Source organism: Hemicordylus capensis, chromosome 1, assembly GCF_027244095.1.
Source record: "Hemicordylus capensis ecotype Gifberg chromosome 1, rHemCap1.1.pri, whole genome shotgun sequence".
Taxonomy (NCBI): domain Eukaryota; kingdom Metazoa; phylum Chordata; class Lepidosauria; order Squamata; family Cordylidae; genus Hemicordylus; species Hemicordylus capensis.
This window is the reverse complement of record NC_069657.1, coordinates 143,094,067-143,117,833: the sequence shown is the minus strand read 5'-3', so window position 1 is coordinate 143,117,833 and position 23,767 is coordinate 143,094,067. Positions and strand designations below refer to the sequence as shown.

At 46.1% G+C, this 23,767-nt stretch overlaps 1 protein-coding gene and 1 pseudogene across 1 annotated transcript; both read right to left on the bottom strand.

The window, feature by feature from the left end:
- Positions 1-3,691: 3,691 nt before the first annotated feature.
- LOC128325957 (olfactory receptor 10Q1-like) lies at positions 3,692-4,654 on the bottom strand. The gene has a single exon (XM_053251953.1). It carries the CDS (start codon positions 4,652-4,654, stop codon positions 3,692-3,694), a length of 963 nt encoding a protein of 320 aa, XP_053107928.1.
- A 6,508-nt stretch (positions 4,655-11,162) lies between these two features.
- On the bottom strand, positions 11,163-19,281 carry LOC128325721 (olfactory receptor 10Q1-like; annotated as a pseudogene).
- Between the last annotated feature and the right edge of the window lie 4,486 nt (positions 19,282-23,767).

Here is a 23,767-nt window from a genome sequence, read left to right as displayed (position 1 = left end):
ATCCTTTTTATACAGTGACCTTTAAAATGGTGGCAGTGGTGTAAAGTGAAAGTAATAGGGAAACGCATGAAATAAACACTAACTACTGGTCTGTGCAGACAAGACTGAGCTAGATAGACAAATGGTCTGACTCAGTATATGCCAGCTTCCTATGTATCCTGCCAAAAGTGGTTTGACCAGAGATGATGGCAAGACAGAAAGATGAATGAGGGCAATGACCTCTCTGCAATATCATTTCCTAGTTCCTGAAGTTGCCGTCTGCACCTAGCCTTTCTTGTGTACTGTCAATGTCAGGGTGGGTAGGCTTGACCCCAGCTGTAAAGTGGCCCCCCAAAGTTCAGTGCTTTACTTTTCCTTATAGGAATGAATGGCAGCTATTCTCTGATTCTGAAGAAAGTATAAGGCATCTACTGGGGGAAACGACTGTAGGGCAGGATAAATTTTCCTCTCCCCCATCTGGGCTGGGAGTGTGATGTGCAGTGAGGTGGGAGTTTCCCCATGTACCATTCTCATGCTAAAAATTCCCCCTGAAGAGGCCATTTGCCCTCAAAGTAGCAATTTGTCATTCAACACATCATCGGCCCAGATCAGGGGCCTCCATCGCTAATGTTTACAGCTAAAAGGACCACTTCCAGGTTAAGTCCACCTTTGAAAGAAGGGTTTAACACAGGGGCAGAGCTATCAGTGTTTAGGGACATCTGAAGAACATGAGCGGTCTGAGGGTCCTCTTACTTGCCTATGTCTGAGCGTCCCCAGAGCCAGCTGGGAATCAAGGGTGTGCATGTGCCCTGTGTCTGCATTAGGGGCACATGTGTGCCCTCTATTCCCAGTCAGCTCTTGAGCTGCTCAGAAGCGGAAAGTCCCCGCCCCTAGATGAACAGAAATGTTACATTTCTTAGTGGCCTGAGAGCCAGCTGGCAAGTGGAGGCAAGGGCTTCAGGAGTTGTGGCAGGCAGCAAGGCTGGTGACCCTGATGGTGAGCAGAGACTGGGCCACTCTGCCACCTGGTGGGATGCATTGCCACTGGGGGGGGGGAAGCGTCTGCCCATGTGAACATGTGCCCTCTCTACCCTTGCTATGCCACTGGTTTAACATAATGCTTAGTTTGTGCCCCATTTGTGGTAGAGGGTGTGGCTAAGGCAGGGACAGGTAACCTTGGCTCGCCAACTGCTGTTGAACTACAACTCCCATTATCCCTAGTTAGAATAAATTGTGGTTGAGGATTATGGGGATTATAGTTCAGCAACAACTGGAAAGCCAAGGTTGCTTACCCTGCCTTAGATAAGGTGTGATAGAAGTGGAGCTAAGGTGTGACAGAACATGAGCAGAGTGTGACAAGATGCTGGGAACTTTCTTTCTCTCTCCCCACTCCAAGGGAATCACAATCTAAAATTGTGATTAAAATGGTAAGATTTCTAAAACTGAAAGGAAGGGCTGAGAGTGGAGAAGCTAGTTTTCATACTGTTGTGAGCCAAGCCTGATTTGTACACTAGATATGCTCCAGAGCTAGCATATGAAATTAGGCTTGTTTACCAGTGTCACAAAGTGACCAGTTCTTTATACAGTTACCATGTATAGTCTTGGAACGAAAGCAGAAAGAAGGCCAAAACACTTTCAAACAATTCAATTGGCTTTATTGAGTATAAAAGTTGCTCATCGGGATAAAATTCAAACAGGTCAACCAAATTAAACAAGTTTCCAGTTTAAGGTGTAGTACAATGTGCCTTGCTATCACATGTGTGTGCAATCAATAATTACAGCTGTCTAACAAATCCTAATAAAACATTTAGAGAGAAACAGAGAGAAGAAGGGAGGGCTTAGGAAAGGGATGGCAGTGATTAGTAGGGAGGAGGGAATGAGGAGCAGGCTGAGTTGTTCGTTGAATAGGCATCTCACCAGGTTCACGAAGAAGGCTTCAAAGGACTTGTTCGTTGTTGGGGCTTGGAAGCGATGCAGGCTTCAAGCAGTCAGGCAGGCTGGTGGTAGATTGCTCAGAGCAAGGCACACACAGAGAGAGAGAGAGAGAGAGAGAGAGAGAGAGAGAGAGAGAGAGAGCACCATGGCTGGGTAGTATTAACTTCTCACTGCGTAGCAGAAGTTACAGACGGTCCCTACCCATGGAAAGAATTCCTGCTCTAGCCCCGCGGCTTGAACAGCGAACGCTGAGATCGCTGTCTTGAGCAAAGATCTGCTGGTTAGGCAAAGCTTGCTGCAATCTGTCCGGTGAGCTCAGTTCTTATAGTTTCCTTATTTGATCTCCGTAGAGTCTGTTCAAAATATCATCATCCTTCCTGGATCACAAAAGGTGTCAATTGCTGTTACCTTCTAGAGCCTGTCTTCTAATTATTGATCAGTTCAGGATATTAGGTCAGTCCAGGGTAAACAGGATCTGGCTCCCATCTCCTGTTAACTGTTGTTGGGCAGAGTATTGTTCTATTGACATTCCCAAAGCAAATCCGCATATCTGAGCTTGAAAATGGGCATCTTCTCTTGCCCCCAGATATTCTGGTGCCTGGTCCCCGAGAGTGTTAAATGGTGTTAGGAAGGAAAAATCAAGGCTATAGGTGTGAGAGAGCAGTTAAATCATTTTCTTTTGTGTGCATCTACCTAGGGTGGAATTCTAAAGACAGCAATAGGGTATAAACAATGCTTCTAATTCTACATAGCAAATATCTCCTCAGAGAAAGACAGGATTATCCCCTGGCAATTCAAGACAATTCACTGGAAAGCAAAGCTATGACCAATAGCTATTGTAAATTTTCTGTAAGAGGAAATGCGAGCTCAGCTACTAGCTTCCCCCAGAGACATTACCTGACAGCAAGTTCCAGGCAAATTTTAGGAGTTTTAATCATTTTACTCCATTTGAACTCCGATTGTAAGGAGTTCAGTGGTAGTGGCAAAGATACAGAACTCAGCCTGGCCCTCTAGACTATGGGTTCTGATCCAACATGAATGAGATGGGCACCAACATATACAAATTGCTAGTGTGTGTAAATCTTAATGTCATGCATTTGTAAAGGCATTCCACAGTGATAGCATTTAGATATGAGTGAGACAGGAAAGCCTGGCCATTGAGTCTCTTGATTACCCATTTCACAAACATTGAGAAACAATGGTGGATTGCCCCTACCTTCACAAAGCAATTACCATCTGTCCCAAAGGCAGGTCATGAGACCTGGGTGTCAGGTACTGGTCAGTTTATCTGAGTTCAGGCATTAATTGATTTCTTAATAAAATGGAATCAGACACAGGCCTGGATTCCACATAATTCTGGACTGGTAACTCTGGGTTTAATGTTGGACTCAGGGTGTCCACAACAATACCCAGTTCTTCCTAATCTGTAAAATATTTCCCAGAAAAAGGTTATGCACTTAGTCTAGACTGGGGGAAAGGCTTCCTAGAAAAGCTGGGTTTTGTCAAGGAATTTCAGATATGATATTATAAAGGCATTCTGGGAGGCAGTTACAGTTAGGGATGTGCACAGAACTGTGGCTGAGCAGTTCGGAAGTAAGTGCACCCTCCCCCCACTCTTAAAGAGCCAACCCCCAGGGCCTTCAAACTTTGAACCGACCCTGTGTTTACACCTGATTGGAGGCCCGTAAAAAGGCCCCCAGACAGGTTCGTGCACATCCCTAGTTACAGTTACCTGCAAAAACTCTACCCTGCCATAAATGAATGTGGGAATCAGGCCCTAACATGCCTTAGGTTCAGCAGTTCCCCAAATGGCTTTCTTCAGAGCCTGCTTGACATCCTTGTTCCTCAAGCTATAGATAAGAGGGTTCAGCAGTGGAGTGACAAAAGTGTATATGAGAGCAAGTTGCCGGTCCTCATCCTCTGAAGAATCCGACTTGGGACGCAGGTAGACAAGGCTGCAGCAACCATACTGTATGAACACCACTGTCAGGTGAGAGGAACAGGTGGAGAAGGCCTGTTGCCGCCCAGATGTTGAGCTGATCCTCAGGATGGCAGCCACAATGTACACGTAAGAGATGCATATCAGAAGGAAAGGAATGGTCAGGACCATGACACCAACACTGAATAGCACGGTCTGGTGGAGATGTGTGTCAGCACATGCCAGCCGCAAGACAGGAGGCACATCGCAGAGGAAATGGTTGATTTGTGGCTGGTGACCACAGAAAGGCAAAGTGAAGATCAGCACAGTCAGCTCTAGTGACAGCACAAGGGCGAGGATTAATGAGCCAATAACCAGCCATGTGCATACCTTCCATGTCATTATGAGGGGGTAGCGAAGTGGGTGACAGATGGCTACATAACGATCATATGCCATGACAGCCAAAAGGAAGCAATCAGTGCTGCCCAGTGCCACAAAGAAGAACATCTGAATGCCACAGTTTGCAAATGGGATTGTTCTGTGGGCATCTAACGCACTGGCCAGCATCTGAGGCACAACCACTGTAGTGTAACAGATCTCCAGACCAGAGAGGTTGCCCAGGAAGAAGTACATGGGGGTATGGAGGGAATGGTCTGTGCAGGCCACCCAGATGATGGAGACATTACCAAAGATGATTGAGAGATAGAGCAGGAGGAAGAATGTGAAGAGGAGGTGCTGTATCTCAGGAACAATGGAGAATGCCCGGAAGATGAATTCAGAGGCAGTGGATCGGTTGGTTTGGTTTGCAAGTGCCAGGTACATTGCATCTGTCACTATTAAAAAAGGAGCCATGCATTAAAACAGGTTGTTGGTCATGGCTGTTACAGTGTGTACATGATATAGTATGTATGGTACTCAGAACTGAGACATCTACAGTCTTATTTGTCCATTTCTATACATCTGATTTCAACTATAAACCCCTTTAGTTTAGACTATAAACTATATGGGCCAGATTTGTTAAAAAGCGGAGGAGATACAGCATCCCTGAGAGCATGCTCTGAATCCTCAACCCCATGCTGTCATGTTCAGAAGCCCCACCATCCACTGTCCACAGTTGCAGCTTTTGTCTGCAGGGACAAAAGCTGTACCCCTGGTCAGGTTCTTGCCATTATCAGACTGTTGTAACCGTGGACAGCAGGGGGTTCCTTCCCACAGTAGGGTGGGGTTCCGAGTACGCCAACCCAGGATTCAGTGTGTGCTTTTAAGTGTATGCGAGTACAGTGTCCCCAGTTTTTAAAATGTCCAATATCATGTCTACATTCTGAACAAAGCCACCTATTAGTGCCACAGGGAAATGCTTGACAAATAAACAGAAGGTTGCCGGCTCAAATCCTCGCTGGTATTATAGTGGGCAGCAGCGATATAGGAAGATGCTGAAAGGCGTCATGCCATACTGCACGGGAGATGGAAATGGTAAACCCCTCCTGTATTCTACCAAAGAAAAGCACAGGGCTCTGTGGGTGCCAGGAGTTGAAATTGACTTAACGGCACACTTTACCTTCATAGAACACACCAGTGACACGGGTGAAATAGTATGAATAGTACTGTAGTGGCATCCAAGCACCTATCCAGTGTTTTATCTCCCAATGGGCCCTTGGGAAGTTTTTTTCCTTGGGTTCATAGCAGCTTTGTGGGGGACTGTTTCTGTCTGAGAACAAAGGGAAAAGGTTAAATGTACCCTCCACACATGACATTTGGGGCCCCCATAGCTGCTACTTTTCTACTTTTCAACTTTTCTACTAAAAGTAATTTCTACTTTTAATGGGGCCGGGGATGACTAAAAGTCCCAGTTCAGACAACATGTCGACTAGTCTTCTCAAACATATGGGAGGCAATCATGAGTGCATACATCGCCTCTGCTCCAGTGCATCACCTGGATGCCACTCACGTTGGGTGGATGTTTGTTCAAACCACTTTTCAATGTACAGATAAACTACTATTTCTAAAGAAGTATTTCTAAAGAAGTGTTGTTGTTTTTTAAAAGCATTTTAATTGGTTTTAAATGGTTTTAATCGTTTTTGAATGGTTTTTATATTGTTTTTAGCATTGTGTTTGAAGTGTGGGTTTTATGGCCTTTTAAAAAGTTGTTGTACACTGCCCAGAGCCTCTAGATGGGGCAGTTTATAAATGTAATAAATAAATAAAATAAAATAAAATAAATAGTGTTTTGGTGGATGGTTCAGAAGAAACTGCCACCCCCTCATCATTAAGCAATGGTGAGATGGTGTGCCAGAAGGAGGGGAGATTGTCTTCTCTTCCCATGCATTTGATAGGGCCAGCAAATGTATAGACTGAGCCAGCCCAATAATGCATTTAGTGTATACCGATGGCAAGCTACTGAAATCCCCCTTTATTTTCTAAGCAAGCTTGCTGTTTCCTTCCAGGATGTTTCATGTTATCACACAAGTCTGTTTTGCTAAAACAAAACAAAAAAGCCGTGTGTGCGTGTGCGCGCACGCATGCATGTATGTGCATGTGTGCGAACACCAGGGTAAATCAGTAACAAATTCAGTCCAGATATTAGTAACACATTCAGGATGGTACCTCTCATGTTCTAGGCTTGCACAGAGAGGCTGAGGCACTTTTCTAATAAGTTCTAGTCCCCCAAGTGACATTGGTGGCAACAGCCGATTTCCTCACCAGCACTACCAGTGGAGTGGGTCAGGTCACCAGCAGAGGTACCCATGATGTGGATCCCTTACAACAAAAGAACAACTTTAATCTTTACTGTGTCCGGACAATTTTGGATAGTTGTTAATCTTAGAATTTCATTTAAAGAGAGAGAGAGAGAGAGAGAGAGAGAGAGAGAGAGAGAGAGAGAGAGAGTTTTTCAACATAAGCACTCAAGGAACCTTTTAAAAAGCCAGGAGCTTTGCCATGTTAAGTTAGCGTGGCTTTCCCCTTCCTTATTACATTTCCCTGTCCCCATTCAAGAATCAGTCCTTCCGTTTTCATCAAAATACATTTGTTCTCCCTCTCCAGGGCTGGAGCAGGTGGGTCACATGATTTGCACAGAGCCACGCTTCTACTCGTGAGGCAGACCCAACACTACTGGGAATGAACAGATGCACAATCAGTGCTACTGCAGTTTCTCCCATTTCCATGAATGGAAGAAATGGTGGTAGCACTGATTTCACAACCCTTATTCCCAGCTGTGTTGGGGCTGCCTTATGATTCTGCAGTAACTGCACATCAACTCTCTACCACTGTGCATCATGTTAGTCAATATCTCCTTTGAAAAAAGAGGCAAATGTTAATTTTTCCAAAAGCCAGACTCATCTGCCCCAGCTCCCACACACAACAAGATCCATTCATGTAAAGACCCATCTCCCTGATTCATGGGAAGACTGCGGAGATAAGGTTCAAATTCCTGTTAATCCACAAAGTGTACTGAGTGCCCTTGAGCCGACCTGTATGTCTCTGCCCAACCTACCTCACAGGATTTTTTGGTGAGGAAAGCATGTATGCCTCCTAACTTTGTTGGAGAAAGTGTGGGATAACAATATAATAGCAATTTCCCCCCAAAGACGATGTAAATAGAGACAAATGGATTCAATTAACAGGAAGGCTCTCTCTCCCCTACAAGAACATAAGGATGCTTTTACATAATGAGACTTTTAAGTAGCTGATATTTCAACCACATTTGTAGTGCAAATGTAAAACCTGGATGAACCAAAATGCTCTTTTGTATCCTAAGGCCTCCCCTGTTTTACCATCTTCATCAACAATGACTGGGCATCAGACATAATTAGTGAAAGAAAGGCTCAACAATTATTTACGCCTCATATCTCCACAGACCCTAAGACTTGCTTTCCTAGCTTAGGACAAAGTCTACTTAGCTCAGCATTCTGCTTCCAAGAGTCATGTAAGGCCTGCACACTTGAGATTTAACAGTGCTTTGGAATCCAAGCTGTATCTGCCATCATTGATCAGGACTCTAGTCCAGCATTCTGTGGCCAAAAGCTATTGGCCAGATGCCCCAGGAAGCTCACAAGCAGGTCACAAAAGTGATGGCCATCCCTTGTTGTTTATCCCCAGCATCTTTCCCATCCATTGCATGCTGACATGCTGTTATGCTGTTTTTGTATCAGGGCTTCCAGGAGTCTCCTGCAAAGGATAATAAGAGGCTAGGGCATGCTTTAGCATTGTTTTGAATTTGGGGTTGTCTTAATATTTTAATTTTGTTTTGATTTGTGTTGTTTTATTGTGAACTGCCTGGGGACGTGGCTTTTGGGTGGTATATGTTGAATGGATAAATGTGAAAATGCTTATTCATTGGGACTAAACATGGAATCAATGCCCTAGAGCCGGCCAGGACTGTAACGTTCAGCATAGGGAACGTACCTTTTAAAGGTTTTTCAGATTCAGTTGTTGCAATCAATGTGGGGATGTGCTGCTCCTGCACGTGATGTCCTCTGGTTGAAATTCTGGTTCCAAAAAGGTAGGAGTGAGTCAAATCCCAGTGACTGAGTGGAACTGAGAGTAAGTGGAACTGAGTGGAACTGAGAGTAAATCCAGCAGCACTTGAAGGAAGGGTTGGCCTCCTCCTCCACTCATTGCTGTCACAGCTTTCTGTCCAAAGTAGCAAGTGATTCTAGGATAGGTCTGTTTTGCTCACTGGAATCTGGGAAGAGGGTCTGGTTTCTTCTTTTTCCTCTCTTCAAAACAGCAGTGGAATGGAAGCTACATCAGCCATCTATTCCCTGCCACTGTCTTTTCTTCCAGCCAGTCAACGTAGTATATAGCTTATTTCCAAGAGGTATGAATTATTCCCAACAGAGTAGCCAGATATGTGCTGCTTTAAGAGAACATCATTCCCTACTTTAGACTTCTACAGCTGTAAAGATCTTTAAAAACATTCAACTCCCACAGCCCCGGAACTAATGGGAACTGCACAACAAACCTCCCGTCTCAATTGGTCTCCTTTCACAAAGTAGGCAACACAGAGTCTTCACAAGCCCAGCCAAGATATTCTATAACTATAATGCAACACAACAAAATTAACACTTTGTATTAGACCTAATACTTGAACAGCTTCCTGCTATGACATCCCCTGGAATCTCTTTGGCCACCATTCATCCTGCTATGCCCCAACAGTATTTCGAAATCTTGCCCAGTCTCCTGATACACTATCTCTGCATGATTCCATACCATCACCTCACAATAAGAAGCATCTGATAGGTTCACCATGGTTCTCACATATGAAGACTGAATCCAGATCTTGAAATGCTGTTCTATAAAACAATGCCACCCAGGGACATTTTTGGCGTGGAGTGTATATAAGGATCCTGTAACTATAGTCCTGCAACTAAGAAAGCAGGTAACCCTACTTTATAAGTAGAGATCCAAATAACCAGAATTGTTATTAATAAACTTAATTTTTATTCATCTTTAAAGAAATGGAGAGTGACTCTGTCTGTATCTCTCCCCTCCCCCGCACACCTACAACAATGCATTATCAGGAGACCAATATGTATGCAGCTTCTGAGATCCTTTTTATACAGTGACCTTTAAAATGGTGGCAGTTGTGTAAGGTGAAAGTAAGAGGAAAAAGCATGAAATAAACACTAACAAGAGCCGCCCGCCCCCGCCATGACACACTTTCACCAGATCTCTCCAGCAATCAGCAATTATGGCAGCAACGTATGTAGCAAGCATACATACGTTGGAGTGGGACCTGGGATGAAAGGTGAAGATGTGTCCCTGTTGCCCTACCTCCTCATCTTCTTTGAAAAGGCAGGTGGCGGAAAGGGAAGAGCAAGCTCTCAGTTGGTGCGTTCCCTCTCTTTCAGGGGCCCAGGGACATTTCTACCCCCACCCCTTGTTCAGTTATACCTATGTTCCTGATTTACAGTGTTATTAACATCTTGCAGAATTGAGGGGAGTCAAAGATCAGCTGTGACTGAGCTTGATCTTAGATGACACGATTCTAGGATTTCCCCCCCCCCTTCCATATTGCTTCTGAAGATAATTCCACTTCTAGGTCTTCTTCCCACATCAGTCTTGCCATCTGCATTCTCAGTAGATTCAGTCTCTAGGATTTCATAAATACTAGAAACCATTCCTTTCATTCGTGATGTGAAATTTAAGAAGGCTCCCTGGTGCTTTCCAGATGGCAACTTAAAATTGCTTTGCTATATATAGGCTTGGTGTGCGTTCATACAGTCTTGGTTTTGACACCGTCTTGCATACAGGAACAGCAAGGTGTCATTTGCACAACCACAGCCTGTATTCGGATCTTATCTTGAAGTTTCAGATTTAAAGCATTGCATGTGCATTACAAAATAGTAATTGATTTTGTAAGTTCTGAGAACAGTTTGCAGGCTTGCTGGGTTTACTCAGAAGCAAATGATTTAGTTCAATGGGCTTCCTTCCAAGTAAGTGCATAGGAGTGCTGCTGTAGAAGTGTGACTTGCACAAAGGCAGACTATTTTTTTCACATTTTGTTGTTGTTGCAAGAGCCGGGTGCTCATGTGCAAATTGTGGGATGGGGCAGAGGAAGAGCAACCACCAATTAAGGACAGCCACTGATTTCAACCTGCCACCCATTATGAGTGTCAAAAGGTACTGCTCGCCACCCTGGTGGCCGTGTTAGCAGCTACCATGTGCAAGGCTTGGTTGGAGAACACGCCTGTGGCAAACTCCTCCTGAACCTTCTGGAAGCTGGCACCAGCGCACAAATTCACTGTGCAAGGCAGAGGAGAGGGGAAAACCATCAGTCACCCTCCTCTTCTCTCACTCTCTCCTGGGAGGAAGTGGTGTAAAATCCAATGTCAGCTTCCAAATGTTAGGGTTAGCCGTGGGATTTTACACCACTTCCTCCTGCACAGTCTAGAAAGCACCCCTGTTTTAAGAGTAGTTTGAGTGCTTGTTGGCTGCTTGAACAATTAGTGTCAAGATGCAGAATTTAGTGTATTTTCAAGCAGTTAAGATTTTCTCTAATCCATGCACCTAAAATTTATTCTAACATGAACACAAATGTCAGTGAGAGATTTTCCATGGCATCTAAATGATGTCAAGGGATTTTGTGCTATTTCTTGGTGCCATCTGCTGCACATTTGCTGACAATCCATGAAAAAAAAACACTGAAACCAGTTCATTTTCAAAACTAGGGATGGTTTTCAGTGGGATTTTCATGGGTTGTCACTAAACTGTCAGCAGATGGCGCTAAGAAATAACATAACATCACTTGCCGTCACCTGGATCCCATGGGAAATCTCTTGGAGAAAATTGTGTTCATGGTAGAATTAATTGCCATCTAGCAATCCTTTCAATGCGCCTGAGGTTCAGTATTCCTCCAAATGGCTTTCTTTAGAGCCTGCTTGGCATCCTTGTTCCTCAAGCTATAGATAAGAGGGTTCAGCAGCAGAGCGACAAAAGCATATATGAGAGCAAGTTGCTGGTCCTCATCCTCTGAAGAATCTGACTTGGGACGCAGGCAGACAAGGCTGCAGCAACCATACTGTATAAACACCACTGTCAGGTGGGAGGAACAGGTGGAGAAGGCCTGTTGCCGCCCAGATGTGGAGCTGATCCGCAGGATGGCAGCCACAATGTACACGTAAGAGATGCATATCAGAAGGAAAGGAATGGTCAGGACCATGACACCAACACTGAATAGCACGGTCTGGTGGAGATGTGTGTCAGCACATGCCAGCCGCAAGACAGGAGGCACATCGCAGAGGAAATGGTTGATTTGTGGCTGGTGACAGTCAGCTCAGCACTGCACAATCAACTCTAGTGACAGCATAAGACCAAAGATTAATGAGCCAATAACCAGCCATGTGCATACTTTCCACGTGATTATGAGGGGGTAGTGAAGTGGGTGGCAGATGGCTACGTAACGATCATATGCCATGACAGCCAAAAGGAAGCAATCAGTGCTGCCCAGTGCCACAAAGAGGAACATCTGAATGCCACCGTTTGCAAATGGGATTGTTCTGTGGGCATCTAACACACTGGCCAGCATCTGGGGCACAACCACTGTAGTTAACAGATCTCCAGACCAGAGAGGTTGCCCAGGAAGAAGTACATGGGGGTACGGAGGGAATGATCTGTGCAGGCCACCCAGATGATGGAGACATTACCAAAGATGATTGAGAGATAGAGCAGGAGGAAGAATGTGAAGAGGAGGTGCTGTATCTCAGGAACAATGGAGAATGCCTAGAAGATGAATTCGGAGGCAGTGGATTGGTGTATCCAGTTTGTAAGTGCCAGGTACATCACATCTGTCGCTGTAAAAAAGAAGCCATGAGTTAAAACATATTGTTGCTATTCATGGCTGTTTCACTGTGTACATTCTATGGTATGTGTGGTACACAGGGGTGGCTCAGGGTTTTCTAGTGCCTGAGGCGAGATATAAGTGAACTTATTATTAAAACTACAATACTAGAAGCTCAGTTAGAATGTATACCAAGAAGGAGGAAAGGTAATATCAAGTTCAGGAGGATGCCAGCATGGCTAACAACAAGTAGAGTCAGGGAAGCTATAAAAAGGGAAGAAGACTTCCTTCAGAAAATGGAAGTCCTACCCAAATGAAGAGATCAGGAAGGAACATAAACTCTGGAAAAAGAAATGCAAGGAGACAATAAGGGATGCAATAAGAGAGCTTGAGGAGCATATAGCTACTAGAAGTGTCAAGGGGAAAATCAAAAACTTTTTTTAAAATATAGGAAGCAGAAAACCTGCCAGGGAGATGGTTGGACCCTTAGATTATGAGGCTGTGAAAGGGAATATTAAGTAGGATAAGGAGATTTCAGAGAAGCTGAATGAGTTCTTTGCATCTGTCTTCATGGCAGAAGATACTGACCATATACCCTCTCTAGAACTGAACTTTTCAGGTTTAGAGGCTGAAGAACTGGGTCAGTTTGAGGTGATAAGGGAAGATGTTCTAAACCAGGCATCCCCAAACTGCGGCCCTCCAGATGTTGCTGAACTACAACTCCCAGCATCCCTAGCCACAATTTATTGTGGCTGGGTATGCTGGGAGTTGTAGTTCAGCAACATCTGGAGGGCCGCAGTTTGGGGATGCCTGTTCTAAACTATCTTGTTTGAATGGAGGAGTGCAAAGGATGCTGCGTGGGGTGTGTGTGTGTGGTTCTGTCCCACCATAACCCAGGAAGATGTCACGAAGGGTGACCCCGACAAAGCAGTTCCATGCAGTTCCATCTGAAACCCACTGGGTTTCTGGCAGCTTGCTACCAAGCGGGCTAGCCCTCTCATGAGAGGGTCAGTCTACTGGGAATATGGCTGTGCAGTGCTCTGCCTGCAGGAGGGTAATTACCAACCCATGAACTGTGAGCTCATGAGAATAGCCAGCCCACTTGCCCACCAATGAACCCAAGGGGGTCCCGCTTTAGTGCCCCCCAACTCTCTATGGTAAATAATAGAACATGTTCTCCACTACCTTCTTCTCCCCGAATCTCTCTGAAACCTTGCACGTACCTCAGAGGAGTTTGTGACACCCCATGTGCCATAGGCTGGCCTCTTGCACATATGTGGAGTGGGCCAATGGGACGTACATTTACACAAACTAAAAAATCCTGGGTCCACTCTGTCTTTGCGCTGTATGCAGATGAGCAGGTGCAGAGAATCATGGGATAGGGTACTTTCCTCTTCTCCCCCAACCCTTGGGCAGCGGGGTTGACAGCAAGGGCTATCAGTGAGGGTGCACCTGTGCACAGGTATGGATGGCCAGGCAGGGGGATTGTTTCCATGGCAGCTTGGCCACTGTCTCTGGGATCAGGAAAGCAGTTTCGGGGATACCCCTGCCCACTGCTTCCCAATACACAGTAACACAGCACAGCTCTACTTAGAGCACCCACGGCTTGACAATCTAATGAGTGGGTGCAGTCTGCATAGTAGTACCTGTCCTTATTGCAGTACCTGTCCTTATGGTGGTACCTGTCCTTACTGCAGTACCTGGTACCTGTCCTTATTGGTGGTACCTGTCCTTATTGCAGAGGAAGAATTGTTCCACAAACTGGATCAATCCTTGATCCCGCTAGCCCAAGGTTGTAAACACCCAGCCTCCAAAGGGAAATGGCTGGGCCCTACTTCCCCATCCTTTCTTGGTAAAAAATAGAACATAACCCCCCCCCCCCCAAAAAACCTCCCCACTCTCTTCCTCTGTGCAGACCTTCATACACCCAAAGGGCATCCAGATGCTCCATGTGTTATTGCCTGGACATGTGCACAGTGGGGAAGGGAAGACACTGGGACAGACCTTTACACCCAGTCATGATCCTGGGTCTAGGTGCATTGTTGTGCCATATGCAGATCTGCAGGCATGGGGAATCACGGGAGAGGTGAGCCTCTGGTCGCCCTGGGACAGCAGGGCAGCCGTTCTGGAGTGATGGCAATGGTGCACATGGCTGGCAGGGGGCAGGGTTTTGCAGCAGCTTTTCTGTGGTCCCCAAGAAAAGGAAAGTGGTCTCCAGAGTACCCCTCCCTGCGGCTTGCCTGCACACAGCAACCTGGCTCTATTTTGAGCCCCCATGGCCTGACACTCTTGTGAGGGAGGTGTCAGTGGGAGAAGGGGACGTTTTGCCATCTGGCATCATTTCAGATTTGTCCAGGCAATTCTCTCCCCTCCCCTCCAATGGTCCGTCTCAGTTCTCTCCCTTCCTCTCATGATGGTCCTTTCCCTATCATGCCTAACCAGAGTGCCCCGGGTTGGGTGGCCATATCCTTGAAAAAGGATCTCAGTTTACCCAATACTGACCCTGTTCATGATAATTAGTAAGCCTTGATCATGAGTAAGGTCTGGCCCAGCGTGGCGCTGTATACAGATCTCCTGGCATGGGGATTGGTGGGAGAGGGGAGCCCTGGCTTCAAGCTGTCCCAGGACATAGGAACATAGGAAGCTGCCATATACTGAGTCAGACCATTGGTCCATCTAGCTCAGTATTGTCTACACAAACTGGCAGCAGCTTCTCCAAGGTTGCAGACAGGAGTCTCTCTCAGCCCTATCTTGGAGATGCTGCCAGGGAGGGAACTTGGAACCTAGATGCTCTTCCCATAACAGCTCCATCCCCTGAGGGGAATATCTGACAGTGCTCACACTTCTAGTCTCCCATTCATATGCAACCAGGGCTGACCCTGCTTAGCAAAGGGGACAAGTCATGCTTGCTACCACAAGACCAGCTCTCCTCCCTGGGACGGTGGTGTCACCCCAGGGAGGGGCGTGAGCAGGGGTGCACATCCCCACATGTGTGTGCGGGCAGGGCTTGACAGCAGCTTGGTGGCATTGCCAAGACCAAGACAGCACTCACCCAAGTACCCGTCCATGTGGCTTTCCTGCAGAGAGTATCCTCGCTCCCCATAGTCTGCCACTCTCATGAGAGAGCAGTCTGTGGGATAACAGGGTACTTTGCAGCATACATTGAGAGTATCACCTAGTACAGCTAAAAAGCCATCTCGTGCATTTGCAATTAGTCCGCATGGATGGCTCTTCTCATGAGCAAGATTAGGGAGCAAATAACCCCAGCTGGGGAAGGTGGGTTGGATTAGGTGGCAAATAACCCCACCTTGGCCCCCTTCCCCAACCCATCTGTGGGGGGGAAATAGCACTTGTCTGTTCCAGCTTCCCTGCTTGGGTCACCAAACGCAGGTGCTCCTTCTCCCCCCTGGCATTTGCTCCCTGGCGCTGTGATGGGGTGCTCTGCTTGTGTTGCCACTTGGAGTGTTTGTGCTTGTGAACATACATCACTGCTGCTCCCTTCTCGGGGAGCAAAGCACTGAGTGCCCATCCTGTCATCCTGTCCCCTTTCTCTACCGCTTGCCAGGGGAAGGGGAGGAGCAAGGGACAGAGTGGGAAGAGGGGATGCTCCTCTTGAGAGGATAACAAGCCTGCAATAGGATGTGGCGGCATCCTTGTTGCCTGGCAGCTCCATAGCTGCATAGCTGACAGGAGGCGCGGGACTAGTTTTCCGAGAGTCTGCCAGCGAGAAGTGCCGAAATCATGGAGCAGCCGTGTCTTCGGGCAGGTCTGTGCTACCGCCTCTTTGATTTCATTTTGAAAATTGGCACAAAACCGTGGTTATAGCTGCACCAGCAGTTAGATAGAACACTTCCGTGGCAAAACCACCGTTGTCAGTAGCGAACCTTGGAAATAACCGAAGGCTCAAATTGGAGTTTGGCGGGGTTGCTTTTGTCCCATAACTGCTGTTCTGCGCATTCAGGCATAATACAACCTCAGCCACGTTTAACTGTGGTTATCCATTACATCTGAATGAGGCCCTAAAACAGTGTTTGTCCACCTCAGGCTTCTCCCCTCTTTTTGTTTCCTCCACTTAATTTAAACTATACATCCCTTGGATGTATCATTTTTACATTTTGTATAGTACTCCAGTGACACAAAGTATGAAATAGTGCTATCGTACTATTAAAACATCGATTGTGGCATTCAAGTGTCTAATCTGTGCTTTATCATTTCAGTGGTGTGAATGGAAACTTCCTTCCTCAGGTTTATAGCAACTGTATTTTGTCAGGATTTCAATGCAAAAGGGAAAAGTTATATGCCTCCTCCCTGCATGCTGTGATTCTCATCCTGACTGTAACCCTTGCAGTTGCTATTGTAATCAAGAAAAAAAGAGCTCCAGTGGTCAGTTCAGACAAAGTATCCACTGACCTTCTCAAATGCATCAGGGAGGCACATAGGCATGCACATCTTCACCCATTTGGTACACTGTTGCTTAATTATGCAGCAGGGTGCTTTGTCTTAAACCTCTCCTCAACATGTGTATAAAATACAATTTTAAAAGTAATATTTCATCTGTATGTTGGAAAGGTTTGGATGAGTCACCTCTTCCTTGAAATTAAGAGGCAGCATGGTCTGCCTGCTAATGAGGCCCAGTGAGCTGGCAGACTGAGGCAGTGGATTGATGGAGGTGAGAGATTGACCATTAGCCATATTCTCTGCTGACCTGCCACCTGGGGTCGCTTCACCTGGCCTGCCGCCCCCAAAACATGACCTGGTCGTAGTGTGCACATACCAATAGAGTAGCACACAATTGCCCTCACCCTTCTCATTCTGGTCCTGCCTTGCCTTTTCAAAGGGTGAAGGAAGGGAAAGTTGGAGCAGCTGGAAGTGTCTTGACAGACACACGTTGCTAAGAATAAAATGGAGACGGGAACATTTCTTGGAGGGCCCAGGGCAGCAGAATCCCCTTATTTTCCACCCTTGGGGAACCAGCTTCTCTGCCCCCACCCTACCATTTCTCCGTCTAAAGCAGGGCCCAGGACACAGGAATTTTGCAATTAGTACTATCCCAGCCATGAAGGCAAACCATAATTCTCTCGCTTCCTTCTTTAGCAGTGTGCCTCCTAAGAACTTGCTGAGGACCAGGAAAAGAAGCATCAAGCCTCCTTGCGGCCCTTTTTTCTCCAAGTTGGTGTTGCAGGCTGCAGGAAAAAAAATTCTTCAGTCCAGCTGCTCTCAAGCAAAAAAGCACTGTCCTTCTGCTGGCAGTGCAGGCCTACTGAGGCCCCCTGATTGGTAGATGGAGTCCATCAGTCCTGTAAAGCTTTCTTGCCCTCCCTCTGGGCCCTTTCTCCTGTTCCTTTGCAGGCAGTATTACCCCCCTGCTGAAAGTCTTCCTGCCTTATCTTTACAAAAACAAAACAAACAAGCAGTGTGCCTCCTAAGAACTTGCTGAGGACCAGGAAAAGAAGCATCAAGCCTCCTTGCGGCCCTTTTTTCTCCAAGCCTTCAAAGGTCATATCTGGAGCTCTTGATTTGACCATGGCAGGCTCCAACGGGTGGGGGAGTTATGAAAGGAGGCTACTGGCAGCCTCTGCTCCTCACCCTGTGCTCCTTTCAAAGCCTGAAATGGTCCGATTGGGAGGTCCCAAACTGACTCTTGCAGGTTCTAACACAGATGGAGAGGGAGGAGGTGATGAGGAGTCAACTGTTGGCGGGCGGGGGGAGTGGTGAGAGGGGGAAGTGGTGTATACACACTCTGACCACTGTGAGGAGGTGGGGTGGATCACCATTCCACCTGAGGCATTGGGGGATAGGATAGATACTAACACTTTGTCCCAAACCCATACAGTAAAGGTGCATCCAGGCCTACAGTTTCATTCCAGATCATTTTATTCCATTCTCAGTGGCTGGATACTGATACAATTGTCACACATACATACATGCTGGAATTACCAGCTTGACATCCAGACTAAATTACTTCTGAGTAATCCTATTGAAATTAACTAGTCATTTGGAATAATTCCTGAGTAGGACTATTGAGTGGATGTCAGCCACCAACTCTAGATTTCACATTTTTCTTACTAAAAACTGAAAATGAAAGTGCAGGAAAGTACACCCCCCAAATGGCTCTGATTTGAAAAGAAGTTGTGTGTGTGTCCGTGTCCGTCTGTGTATGCGTCCCTCGCTATCAACTTCTTAATGCCTGAACCAATATGAACCAAATCTGGTACAACTGTAGGGACATATAGGGAAAACTCATCAGTGTAGTTTGTGATGATGTCATCTACCCCAATTCAAGATGTTTGAGGTACAAGTGGGCTAACTTGTGAACTGCCTAACTGATTTGAACCAAATTTGCTACTGCTGTAGGGACACATAGGGACACCTCAATGGCATAGTCTGTGATGAGGTCATCTATCCCAGTTCAAGATGGTGGATACATGGATGTTTGAGGTGCAAGTGGGCTAACTTGTGAACTGCCTAACCGATTTGGACCAAATTAAGTCCAGTTGTAGGTATAGTGAAATGAAAGTAGGCAGATTAGTTCTTACTAAAACAACGTGTTACTAGACCTAATAGTTATAAGGTCTACTACTGCTTTTATATTATGAACCCAGATCATGGCCTTCCCATCTGAGGAACAAATGGTAGTTCAGGAGATGAGACAGGGTGGGAAGACCCTGTGACCCTAATCCTAGGTGATCCCACACATATGACCCTGCCCCACAGCAGGAGAACCAAGGGAACCAGAACTAGTACCCCACCACAACCCTAAGATACACCCCTGCCACCTTCTTTTGATTTGGAAAGGTCCTTCAAGGACCTGTCAGTCCAAGTAGAGGTCCCCCAGTGCTGTCAAAGCCAGTGCTTTTAGAAAAGCACTGTTAAATGAGCAAAACTCATTTAAACAATAGAACCTTGCTGAGAGAAGTGGAGAGACCAATCCACTTTACATGGGCAGCAGCTATAAAAACTGACGGTCAGCTTCAGGCATCAACTGGAGCAACATGTTGCTAAACCAGTTCTCTTCTGGTCCTGTTTGGAGCTATCCAAGGTCTTAACTCCTTTCCTTGGAGCTGTTCAAGGTCTGTGTCCCTCCCAGATTTCTGCATTGACAAAATATCTGGCTCACCTTGCAGCAGGATACTATGACATTCTCTGGAAGCGCACTGGCAATCTTCATCATGCAATGCCCCAACAATATTTTGATAACTTGCCAAATTTCCAACCAAAACTTATATTATCCTTGCACTGTCCCTTACCATCAATCTCACTGTAAGAAGCATGTGATAGTTCAGCAAGGTAGTCAGATATCAAGAACAAATCAAGATCTTGAAGTGGACTTCAGGCTGTTTCACAAATCAGTATCATCACTGACACACTATTTGGGATGTCCCATCTAAAATAGGCGTCTTATAAAATGTACGTTTCCCCAGCTATTCTTCTTTCGATTCCCTCAAATACTGCTGGATTATTGATTCCTACATCTATACTTGTACACCACAACTTCTATCAACAGCTACCCACATCTCTTTGACATCTGTTCACATTTCTCTTGCTTGCCGGAAAAATCACTTACTCACATGTGTCCTGCTTTGTATAACTAAAAAATGCCAAAAAATAAAGATCTACATCATTGTTTAAGAAAGGATGGGGGTGGCAAAGAACCACACTAGTTAGCAGTTCTGGCAGACATTTTCTATCATGCTAGTCTGTTAAATCCTGGATGGATGAGCAAAAGCCACCACCTGATCCTTGAATGTGCCTTTTCATGTCAATGCCTGATGGCATCTGTTGAGGTGCCAGTCCAGGTTATTTCAGCAGAATCAGTGCTGATATGCAGCTGTCCATTCCCTCAAAATAGTCTTTGTGTGCGCAGTAAATGTATTAGTCGAGTGGGTGGGGGTGAGAGATAGTGGCAGGGTGGGACTTCCTCCCTGCCTTTGCGGATGTGAGTGCCCATAATGCTGATAATGTCAGAAGAGGGCTCCTGAGATAACACTGGGGACTCTGGGAGGAAGTCCCATTTGCTGAGGGAGAGGAAGCAAACCCTCAATGATTGACAGTAAATTGCATCAGCGACTCCCCCTTCTCCTACCCTCTGAGGGTGAGGAGGAGGAGAAGCTGCTACTCTGTATCCCAGCCACCTCTCTCATTCACCAAGGGAAAGGGTGGGAGGGAGAAGATACCTGCTGGCCCATCCCCTCTACCTCTCCACAACCTACCCACCACTGCTGCACCCAGTGCTCCTCCCCATTCACATAAGTTGGGCTCTAGGAGATGCATGGGAGGGCAGTGCCATTGGGGTGTGTGTGTGTGGCTCACTGCAGGGCTTAGTCCTACCCCACCCCCCAGCAATGTGACTGGTGGCACGTGTGTGTGTGGGGGGGTCCATATTTTTTAAAAAGTCGAATGGACTGAAGATGTTTTCAGGGTCAGTCATCCCTGTTGCTTAACCTCTAAACTGCTGTGGTTATCAGATATCTGTGACTGGTTTCCACTTTCCTTGTCTGCTTCTGAAATGAAAAGGGAGAGGTGTGTGCACATGCCATTGCAACAGGCTCAGATCAGAGGAAGGCAGAGGGCCTCTTCTCTGAGAGGGACTGTTGCACTGTATTTGTACACAGGTCAGAGACTAATGTCCTAAACTCAGTTCGTGCATGCTGACAGGGATAAAATCTTCCCATCTAGGGCCTTTTATATTGATGGTTTTAGATTTTTGCTTCTTAGTCCTAAACATACCCCCCCCCCCCAAAAAAAAACCCCAACCCAGCTCACTTGGCTGACAGAAAGGCAATAGAAAGGCTCTTCCTCACTCTCAAAGAGTTCAGATTGACTCACAGATTGCATTTTTCAGAGGAAGCCTAGCTGGATGACTCATCTCAAACCACAAGCAGAATCCTTCCCACAGTACTGTGCTAAGTCACCTACTTGTGTGCAATAGTGCTCATAACCCATAAGAGTAGCCACCAATTTCAGTAGTTCCCCCACCCTAGCAGCAGTGCTGGCTCTTATCTTTCAAAAATTGTCCTGAAAAGAGAGGGCAGAGGCATGGCCATTGAGGGGCAAAGTACACATACTAAGAAAATGTATCTCCTCTCCAAGAATGAGAAAACTCCTTGTAGTTGAGTCCAGGTAAGTTGTTATCTAGCAGAGCTGCCATGCCCCCTGAAATTCCTGGTTTCACTCAGATTTTAAGCATCTCACCCAGATTGCTTAGCCCACCCAGATTTGCCCAGATTTCAGATTTCTTTCTTTCTTTTTTAAAAAAAGCTAAGCTCTAGCCCTTGTAGAAGCAGAGTTATGGAGCAAAATGTGCAGTCACTATTCTGCTCAAAAATTATTTTCAAGCCAGTTTACATAATATGCAAATTAGGCACCCGGATTTGGAAAGCCAGAATATGGCAACCCTATTTTCTAGTTCTGGGACCAGCTGCTTCTGCACTTGAGGTAGATATTCAGAACTACACCCCCTGCAGGGCTGACTTGGGGTAGTGGGTGCCCCCCACCAATATTTCCTGCTCCCCCTTTCGCAACCCTATCCAGCAGACTGGAACTTTGCAGCAAAGTGTCAGATACAGTCATAGCACAGGCACTTCCCAAGTTACAAACAGCCAACTTACAAACAGCTGACTTACAAAAACTTGTACTTACAAACAAAGCTCCATAATGTATTACATTACGGAAGTCCCCAACTTATAAAAGCCAGTCCACACATACAAAGAAGTTGTCCCTCTTGCGAACTATATGTGTTCCGAGTTATGAACATGACACCTTACAAACACACTTTTGGACCACAACCTATTTGTAAATTGGGGACCTCCGGGATATTATGGTCCTATAACTTGAATTAACTATTTTAAAAGGCCTCTGTTGTTTAAAGAAGTCTAAATCACTCACTGTTCTACTTCAGCACAAGCAGCAGAAGCCAGCCAGGGAGGTAGGAGACTCCTCCAGTCTCCCAAGAGCCAGGCCAACCCCTAGGCTTCCTTCCCGGCCAGGAACTGGGCTGGATGAGACCATGGGGCTGTTCATGGCCTGGGTGAGGTTTCTGGGATTGGGCCTGATCCTGGTGGGACAGCACCACCTAGCCCTGCTTTCAAACTGGATGGTGTGTTTCGCTGGGGCTATGTTTGTCCCCAACGGACACAGAGCTGGGGGTCTAGAGCACCCATTTCCTGGACCTGGGGGGATCCTCTAATGAATCACATGTTTTGCACAGTGCATTGTGGGATCTTTGGAGGCCAGGACACATTGTCCCAGCCTCCGGGACTCTGCGCTGCAAGCATGCAGCGCGTATTGTCTGGGAGTGCGGTCCATGCCCCCAGCAACATTGGAACAGTCGTCTGGGGGTGGGCTGAGAGAACAGCATTTGACTGTCAGAACAAACTGTTGACAATTTCCAATTTAAAGAGTCAAATAGTAAAGTGAAGCACCGTTTCTTTGGTGTTCCGTGGTCCTATTTTTTAGGAGATATATATTCCAGCGTGCCCAGCATGTTTTCTATGTTGTGATATATTTCAGATCATTACCTGGCTGCTGATGTTTACCTTATTATTTTTTCTGCAGTTACAGTACTGCATGGTTATATCTGCAACACAGGAATCTGCTTTATATTGAGTCAGGCCATTGGTCCATCTAGCTCAGTATTGCCTACACAGACTGGCAGCAGTTTCTCCAAGGTGGCAGGCAAAGGTCTCTCTCAGCCCTATCTGGAGGTGTCAGGGAGGGAATTTGGAACCTTCTGCATGCAAGCATGCAGGTATTCTTCCCAGAGCAGCCCTATCCCCCTAAGGAGAATATCTTACACTGCTCACATATGTAGTTTCCCATTCAAATGCAAACTCGGGTGGACCCCACTTAGCAAAGGGGGCAATTCATGCTTGCTACCACAAGACCAGCTCCTTCCCATTATAGTATTATGTGGTTATGTTGCTTCCTCCCTTGATTGCTGGTTTGTGTGCAAGGCAGCCTTTTCTGTGCTCTGATTATTTCTGTGCTGTCAAGCCAGTCCTGAGTGGGAGCCTCTAAAATCATGCAGAGGGTCAGATGTTGGCCAGAAGCAACATCAGTAGATCTAATGATACACATCAGAGCACAAATGTAGCAAACCACTCCTCAACACAAAGGAACAATTGCATGACCAATTTAAAAAGGTAGAATTTATTTCCCAGTGCATGCTGCTCACTCAGCTATGAACAACATGCTGTAGATCTAGGGACTTAACACAGCATGCAAGTGAACAACGAGGGTTAGATTTAAGGAACAAAAGCTATTCACATCAATTGTCAAGAAGCAGCTTGCATGGGTGAGATTCAGCAGATTCACAAAGTAGAGATGGCTGAGTTGGTCTTTCCTTGATGCTCCTAGCATTCAGAGAAGCAAACTTGTGAAGTGCAAGGTTCTGTTGGCATATGATCCCACAGAGGTTACATTAGATATGCAAGGTTGACACTTTCGAATGCTGGGAATGCAATATCGATGATGCAGGTTTATATCAAGTTTGGTGGTTATGCCTGAACGTACTAGTAGCGTAGCCCAGATATGTCATTATATCAGATGATGGGAATAAAGTGGAAACATGGTGCTCTGACAATAATATTCAACTTTTGGATGGAGGATGCCTCCGAAATCTGCAATCTGTTGTTAATAATGGACCTCATTAATCA

Excerpts from the sequence above, each read along its gene's own strand:
- LOC128325957 (XM_053251953.1), bottom strand. The coding sequence starts at position 4,654 with ATGTACCTGGCACTTGCAAACCAAACCAACCGATCCACTGCCTCTGAA.